This window comes from Austrofundulus limnaeus, unplaced genomic scaffold, assembly GCF_001266775.1.
Source record: "Austrofundulus limnaeus strain Quisiro unplaced genomic scaffold, Austrofundulus_limnaeus-1.0 Scaffold1519, whole genome shotgun sequence".
Taxonomy (NCBI): domain Eukaryota; kingdom Metazoa; phylum Chordata; class Actinopteri; order Cyprinodontiformes; family Rivulidae; genus Austrofundulus; species Austrofundulus limnaeus.
In genome coordinates, this window is record NW_013953921.1 from 3,284 (window position 1) to 12,403 (window position 9,120).

The 9,120-nt window shown below is 38.3% G+C and overlaps 1 protein-coding gene across 1 annotated transcript in view; it reads left to right on the forward strand.

The window, feature by feature from the left end:
• Positions 1-299: 299 nt before the first annotated feature.
• adipor2 (adiponectin receptor 2) overlaps positions 300-9,120 on the forward strand; it is a gene marked incomplete at its 3' end in the record, with an annotated part of 13,960 nt that continues 5,139 nt past the window's right edge. The window contains 3 exon segments of the mRNA XM_014032719.1: positions 300-437; positions 8,371-8,433; positions 8,511-8,790. Coding sequence (XP_013888173.1) covers positions 8,704-8,790 — 87 coding nt within the window.

A 9,120-nucleotide genomic window follows, 5' to 3' on the forward strand; every position in this document is an offset into this window, starting at 1 on the left:
GATATGAGCTATTCAAACAAAAAACCTCAATCAGCAGATTTCAGCGTCCTTGAATAAACATTTTTTATTTTACAGAAGGTTTGCTTTACAACAAAATTGATATGTTTTCTACTCGAGCTGTTGCACAATAATTTAATATTATTACGATGATAAACTTTACTTTTGATTAAAAACTACAAAAACATTACTCAGTCTGTTCCTGGTCTTCAGTGATTGGTCGGTTTTTTTGTCTTCCGCCGATGCGATTGGACATTTCGCTCTCATGCGAGCAACGTCACAAATAAGCTCCTCCTCCACGTTGACGAGTCTAGTCTGGAGCAGAAGGGGAGACTTCAGTGACCGCTCGGTCTGGCGAGGAGCTGTTTTGGAAACTACAACTCTCTGTCAACTGTTTTACATCATCCAGAGGCTGTTTTCTCCTCAGACACCCAGAACAGGTGACAAACACCACTCGTATTTATCGTCGCTGATTGTTATTGTCGCTTTTATGTCGTATTTTAGCCTGTTAAATCTCACTCAGTACTTTCTCAGCGTTAGCGCCTTCCCTGAACGTAACCCGACCGTTAGCAGCTAACTCTAGCTGTCAAAACAACACAGGAGTTAAATCTACACCGCTTAGTTCTTTCTCGACGACACYCTGGCACACGCGTCGACACATTTTTTGTCACGTTTAAAGTCAGACAGCTCAACGGGGACAGCTGTCAACACGAAGATAAGCTGTCTGAAAAGAGTTTTTGTCGCTTCGGACGTGGCAGCTCCTGTTAGCGAACTAGCCTCCGTGCTAGCTCGGTGTAAACAAATCATCTTCGTTATCGTAAAACACGAGCTGCGGATTGTTTTCTCGTCTCGTATCACAGCTTGTGTCAATAACAGAGCGAGTTATAGTCATGCAGAATAATTGTACTCAGTTTAAACCCGATTTTATTGATGTTTTGTGTTTATAAGTAAACGAGTTGTCTCAGTCAGGTAGTCAGGCTGGAGTTTTGGGCTTTTCTTTGTCTCGTTACTCGGCAGTGTTGAGTTGAAGTCTGCGGACTCTCGTCTGTTTTTCTCAGCTTTTTGTTAGTTTTTGTTTTACATTTATAACCCCTCTTAACAGTTATTACCGTATTTTATTTAAAGATAAACTTTTTGAATAACACATCAGATTGGACCAAGTTCCTGTTAAGTTTTATTGGTTTACTTTTTTAGATTGTTTGGATTAGAATATTTAATTTCAAACAATGTTCACTGTTTGCCCCATAGTTTGTATTTGTATTGTGTTTTACAGTCCTGTGACACCAGAAAACACAGCAGCACATGCCAAGAACGTGCAGTAACTTTTTGTAATATAACATTTGATGCACTTATTTTATGGTTTAAGGTGATATTCCTGTATGCTTAACTTGAGGTGTATAAGAAGTGAACAAATACACCAAGTGAAGTGCTTGCATGTCTAATCTGTTCCCTAAAGTAAAAGAAGGACTAGAAAGATTACATTTCTGTGACCCCCTGATTTGTTTTTTAGAGGAATAGTTAGTTGTTTTGTCTTTTTTTTCTTTTAAATTGCCGTTGCATGTTGTTTTTCTCTCTCCTATGATTATTAAAAGGCTTTTAAGAATTTTTCTATATGATAGTCAGTAAGTTAGTAAGAAAACCTTAATTTGTTCATTTTTGTGTTGAGCTGGTGTTTTAACTCAACACTCAACGATGACACTGTAATTTGCCAAAAGTTGCTTACTTGTCAACAGTCATCAGCAGCAGGCAGCACTGACCAACATGGCTGCCACAGTTACTCTTTTATGAGCATTCCTAACACAGAAGTGATGTTTTGGCTTTTAAAAATYGATTTATAACGGCTAGTTTCTCGTTTTGTTTTGACCTGATGTTTTCCTCTAGACGTGCAGCTGTGTATGTGACCACCCTGTTCTTCTTGCCACAAAGCATGAAGTCATCACATCAATATTTAATGGGCCGTGCAGCCAACAGTCAATTTGTCTTGAGCTCAAACTTTTCAGAGACTTCCTCTTTCTTATCGAACACAATTAAATAATTAACAATCGCAGCCGTTGCTTGAGTTTATGCGTGTGCCGACTCTCACCCTGCGAAACTTTGTTACTGAGAAATCTGCCATGTTTCTTTTTTTTTTTTTAACAGGAAGTTCAGCTCTACTGAGAATGTGAAGTATAATGAAGTCAGTCTTTGACAGTGTGCCAGACAGGAGAGCAGCTAAACTTAGCTCCTAAGAATAGTAGATCTGTCTCTGTCAAGTCGATTGATCATAAGAGAAAATAGCTGCGCTCCATTTCTAATATATTCTCCAGCTGTTATCTGCTTTTGTTTCACTTCAAGTGTCAAAATACATGTTTGGTGACATATTTTAGTTTAAAATGCTCTAGCTAAAGAATAATGTTGCTTAAGGATGTTTGCACGTACAACACTTTGTATGCTCAGACAAAAACATAACTGGCACAATAATCATCTTCAAACACTTAAAGCCAAAACTTGTGTTTTTCGACACTTTGGGTGAATATTTAGAAGCTACAGCAAATAAAGTGATGTTTTGAAATTAGACACTTTTACGAAAATATGTCAAACGATCATAGTGCAACATGTTCAGTTATTGATTTTATGTATTTGTAAATCCCGTGTCTTATTATTGAAAGAACRCTAAATAAGTTTTATTGATTTTAAAGCATTTAGTATTATGCTTTTTGTTTAATAAAGAAGCATAATGAGCTGCTTCATGTTGCAGCTCGTGACAGTGACTCTTAACACCAAGATGTAACTTGAGCTAATTCATTAATGAGGGCAACAAACACGATTGTCTCCCCAGTTGGCAGCTGTTAGCGAAAGTTAAGTTATATATACAATATTTTTTTTCAGTATTTTAAAAAATAATGACTTTATTCAGCCAGTTTCTAAGTCCACACACAAAGGAAAATACATTTTTAATAGCCTTTTTTTTTCTTTCCAGCATCTGACACCACTTATTTTCATTTGACCCACTTTTCGAACACCACTATTTGATGGTTTAAGCCACTTCATTTGGTTTTCACCAGCAGTGCACCAGCCTTGTTGCAGCTTTTGGTGGTTTAATGCACATATTTTTCTTTTCTCTGTCTTATAATCTGAACTTTGCTTGTCCTCAGTGTCYTCTGTTTTAAGCTGTACGAACAAAACAATCTGATCTAAAACAATTTGTACCCAGAATTTTTGTTATTTATTATTTAGGCAACTTTAAACTGTGATGTCATCTAAAATTTAACATAGTCTTGTTCAAATTAGCGCGTTTTGTTTGTTGGTGTCTTTCTSCATGATTAAATTTTTCCATAAATCTCCTGTTTCCGTAACGATTGCTCATAAAACTGCTTGGTAGGAGTCAATAATAGTTATTATGTTGTGTCACTAAAAAAGTACTTCAAAAAGTAAAAAAAAAAAGTTTTCACTTTAAGCTAACAAAGTTAAACCAACCATATCTAGAAGACATGTACAAAAAGACCGACTGCTAAAATCTGCTAAAGCTAAAAGAATCAGAACACCAGCTAAAAGCTAAATATAACAGCAGACTAGCCAAAAGTAGCTAAAAGCTAGCTAAAAGTTACAGGTGTTAAGTATGCTAAACAATGTTTTAGAAGATATTGGGGAGGTTAAATGTGTTTCTAAGGGGAAATTATTTGTAAATATTTTTAAAGTATATGAATGAAATCTAAAAGTTGAAGCGTTCATCTCAATCGCAGTATAGTGACTTGCATTTAAATTTGTTGCATTCAGTGTCTGTCCAGAGTGTGTTACTGTGCAGAGTGTGTGTGTTTGTGAGGTTTTCGTCACACTGTCTCTCTTTGTTTCGCTCTCAATCATAAGACTCCTGGCAGCTGGATGAGAGTGTCACCGTCGTATCAGGACTCCGTGAGCTCACYCAACTTGGCTCGTACTTTTATGGTACCGCGTGCTGTTTTAACGTTGATAAAAAAGTGCAAAACTAGCTGCTCGTTACTCTGGGAACCCTCCACCCGAGGGAAACTTGAAGACGGGTAAAGCTAAAACCAATATTTGCATTAGCTGCCTTTTAAACCATGACTGCGGTGACTGAAAGAGTTGTTTTTAGTAATAACACTTTGATTTATTTTATCTATCATAGTTATTTTGAGTGTTTACGTGGCTTCAAACTAACCCCGACCTTTCAAGGCGTAGATTTTTTAAATTTTTTTTTTTTTGGTAAAACATGKCATCAGGTCAGAGTCCATATTTACGGTGTTGTTCAAAGAGCGAAGTCCAAAAAGTGTTGTCGCAGTTTTTTATCTGTTGGAGGAGGAGAGCGAGCGGAAGTTTTTGGAATGATGTAATCAGAAAGAAGCGCCGTGTCGCTGTCAAAGGTCAAAGTGTCACTTCTGTTYATGAGTTGGACAATTAAATCAGTTTCTACATCTGCAGTAAATGAAAGCTGAAAGGAACTCCAGAAAACATGTTAAAGGTTATTAAAAGATTCTAGTTTTTAACTACACTTATTATCTTATTTAGTCAGTTTTAAACGACTTACAGGGTGTGAAACGTTTGCTCACACAACTTTTTTTTTTTTTTTTTTGAGCCGACACATCACGGTGAACTCGTCTAGTTGAAATTCAAATGGTTAGTCTTGTGCAACCTGTTCCACCTGCTGTTACTGCTGTTACTGCTGACCGTTTCAGGCACCTGTTGGACTTGAGAAATTCGTGTTTCAGAACAGGAAGCAGCTTAGCATCGTGCTGATGTAATAAATGTTTTCATAAACCAGGAATTACAATAAAAAGACTTGTTGTTAAAGCATTTTTTTTATTTAATCATTTTTTTCATGTCCTTTGTTTTTGTTAAAACATACAAACTGGTTTGAGATCTTTGTGGGGTTTGGTGAAAAGTATGTGTTGCAGCTGGTGTAACAGTTTGTGTTGTGACTGTGTGTGAGGGAGAGTGATGACGTATAGGTGACAGGCTTCAGGCCATTTCTGAGGCGGTGACTCACACAGCAAACACACATTAATAAGGAGAAGTCAGGCTGTTTGACACATAATAACAGTCATTTTAGAATTGAGTAAAAAAGCTAAAACATGAGCATGAGTAGTAGACTGATGAAGCGTTTTGTCAACATAAATTGAAAGTAAATTTTCTGTTTGTTTTTTTTGCAACAGAGTACCTGCTGCTGTTCACTGTGACCTTTGGCCAACATTTTCTTCTTTCTGAACGAGAGGAGAAAAAAAAGTGTTTACTTTTGAATTGTGTGTGACCTACATGTCTGTGTGGTTACACAACGCCCTCGCATTCCTCAAGGATACTTTGAGATCTGACAACCAACACAAGGCAGAGGTCGTTTGTTGGCTCATGTTTTCTGCCCTTTTTCATCCAAAACTTTTTATTATTATTATTATTTTATTTTTACAGAAGTTGAAAGTTTAATTTGTTGGTTTCAGAATTTACCGAAAGCAAATTTCACATTTTTCTTTTAGTTTTTGTGGTAGTCTAAAACACAAATGACCAGATTTGTCACYAGTTCTGCCTCAGCATTTTTTTAATCTAAAATGGGTTCTTAGGGAGAAACTCGTTATTTCACTTCCTTTTTTTAAGCTTTCACCTCTATGCCAGTTTTAGTTTTCAGTTTTTTCTTCTTGTTTTTCAGTACTTACTGACAAGTCTGTAGTGTTCAGGGGTTTGTTTCAGCCTCTTTTTAAGGATGTTTTCACCAGATAATTAAAACAAAACTCTGGATAGCAGCACCTGCAAGGAAAGCTTTGAAATCATCAGACCCAAAACGAGCCGTGACTTGAAATGCAGATGGTGACGATACACTAAAAATAGACACCGTTAGAACCAAGACCAAACTGGAGATTTATTTATTTATTTATTTTTAAATTTGTAGCATTGCTTGACTCAAATAGAGAAGTGCCCGGTAAATGAACCCGTCTTCATTCTTTTAATCTGAACGTCAAATTTCTGTGGAATTCGCTGGTTTTCAGACGTCATTGCCAACACTGKGGTAGAAAATGATAGCTTGGTTTTATCTGTGTAGGGGAAGGTTTAAAGGCCGCAAACTGAAGATATAGTTTTAATAAAAAAAAAAAAACAAAGCTCAAGGGAACACATCTGGAGATTAAGCAAGAACAAGCTCAGGCAGCAGGTCATCTGCCTGTTTTATGTAGTCAACACCTGTTTTTATCTTTGTTCATTCCTCTGTCTGTCACAGACTCATTCATATTGTCTGATATTTAACTCACATGAAACCAAAGCTGATGGTAAACTCACTGGTTAGTTTAGTCGTTTGGGGAAAATAAGGATGTTTGTGATTCCTGCAGGACTTCTTCTGTTTGTTGTCGTTTTGACCTCATGAGTCATTCTGCATGCTGTTGTGGACAGATCTGTCAGCTGCTTTCAGAAACGAAACTTAGTAGAAGTCGACTGAGAACAAGGAAAATCCCCACTTGGTTTGGGTAATTTCAGTTGAGAGATTATTTTTTTTAAACCATATCTAGTCTTCATCAAGCAGCYTTTTTTTAAATCTTAGTTTTAATCAGTCCAGGTTGTTGTGTTCAGTTTGTTTTGCTACTGTTTGTGCAGGTATTTTCTCCTGGATAATTGAYCTTCTCACTCTGTCTTTAATGACAGGGCAGTCCACCTTTTTCAGACTGAGAACCACAGCCTTTTGATTATTAGGTGCTGATCCTCATTTCAGCTGTGAACGGATCCAGTGTGAGCTGGTGAACATGGTACGATGAAACATCATCTACAAAAAGAGATGCAATCCTGAGGCCACTAATCTCGACCCCTTCTGCCTCCTGGCCCCCCCGACCACGTTCATTGTTTTTTGCAAAACCACACAAAAGCAGACCGTCCCACCTTTTCAGATGGTCAGAAAGCGTTTTATTGTTCTTGTGTGACGGTGAGGCCACCAGAGCCTTTTTCTCTGGAAACTCACTACAGCCGCAGAAATACTCATCAAATGTTTCTTAATCCAACGCTGGTGGAAAGAAGCGTTTGTGAAATGTAACCGTTTTGTTATGACGCAAAATAAAGCTAGTTTTCCAAGAAAAGTGTGCACAAAGATTGATTAGACAGTCTCTTTGGAAGTGCTTATTTTTACTCATTGGCCGATTTTTTTGCATTTTAATATTCGTCATTACAAGCTTTTCATATAATGGTGTCACTGTCGGTTATGAAACTTGCTGGTTTTATAACTGTCACTTGCTTTTTTATTTTTAGATGATGCCTTCAGTTATGATTAGATGAGATAAACTTTATTGCCCCTGAGGGGCAATTAGCTTTACAGACAGCAAAAGCTTACAGAGGAAGAAAAAAAAAACAGTAAAAAACACAGCATTCATACAGCATACAGTACATTAATATACCACCACAGTTTATTTGGGCTATCCTAAATTATTAATGAGGCCGACACTCACTGGGACAAATGAACATTTATATCTTTTTGTGTTACYTTTTATCACCGTGTATCTACGAGCAAAAGGCAACAACCTGTAAGGGCGATGAAGAGGATGAGTTGGGTCAGTAAGAATGTGACTCAGGTCCTGTAGAGCTGGGCGAGCTCTACCAGGCTTATCCCGATCGTTTTGCTACACATCCTTACAGTCTGTGTTTGTTTTTCAGGGTAAGAGACTCAAACCAGCAAACGWAAGAAAATGTTAAAACTGACTCAAAACAAGAGTAAAACATTTTCCTAAAAACACTGTCAACATTAAAACTTCCTAATTTCTGATAAAAATACAAGTGCTGGTGTGAGTATCTATGATTTAACGCCTTGTATATCTTTGTTTTTGTGTCTAAGCCCTCAGTGGCACTGGTTGGGTTTGAAATGAAGCAGTCTGGTGCTCACCTTGGGAATGTGTTTACATTGCCGTGGCCCCTCTGGAGCACAGTGCGTGTACACTTAGTGTGTGTGTTTTTTAGTGGTGAGGAGGAAAGCGAGCGGCAGTATGCTGATAAGACCGTGCAGCTGTCTTTCTCACCAGTATCAGAATATTAAAGCTTTGGTACGTGGAGCAAGCACCCCTCATAAATGTCGTAGTTCAGATGGTGATCAGTCAAGCTTCTTATGTCCCTCCTTTTTGCCACATTTTGTTTTCAAAACGAAACTTTGCAGKAAACTAATTTCTGTGCAGAAAACACATCAACTTCCTGTCCTTYACACGTCATGTCGCAAAGCAACTTCAAATGGCAGCAAGTCTTGTTAAACATCCTTTTAATGCCTCGATACCATAGATAACAGAGTAATGGAAGTGAAACTCTAATCAATAATATCTTTATCCTTCGGACACGGTTGCTTTAGAGGAACGACCATCTGAAACACTTTGTCTGAAGTGGACTTCAGTGTCTGTCTAACAAATCTTCTGCCTCCCTTTCTCCCTGCAGTCCATCTCCTAAAGTCCTGATCCAGAATCTTGGTCCAGTCCGAGGACTTCAGCTGAAAGACAGGTTAGTCCTCTTCTCTTGCTTTTACGTCTGTCTTTGTTTACTTTTCATGGAGTTTAAGCTTCCATATTTTTGTTAAGCTCCATCAGGTTTGGCGTCGGACCCCACAGAACTTGAGGTCCAGCTGGTTTTTCTTCTTCTCGGTGGAAGACAGCCCCATTTTTCAAGCTGGAAGAGGGAGAGACGAGCAGGGCCGACGGCCCAGCCTTCGTGCTGCGACACAGAACCTCAAACCTCACAGAGGACGCTAAAGAATCCACGCTCACGGGTCCCATGAGTCCACGGGAGAAGGCGGACACACCCACCTCAGGCTCTTCAACCAATCACCTCAGCACCACAGAGTGCCCCTCACACAACGGGGTGWGTMTMMYSACACACACACACACACARGCAGGCTCAAAGCCCTGWGGTGWGGGTTTCCTGGGTCACTCTATAAAGCAACACTGAAACTCTCGTACCTTATCATGTGAATAATGTAAATGTCCTCGTTAACGYGGAAGAACATATTAGCTAAAAGTACCATGTTTGGACTGGGTTCTGCTCAGTGTTGTATAAAGTACCACAAAGTGATTCTTGAGTAAAAAGCACAAGTATCTTACCAAAAAATTACTTTGGTAAAAGTTAAAGTCTCCTTTAGGAAAAGTAAAAGTCTTAAAGTATCTGATATTTTTTGTACTTAAGTATTAAAAG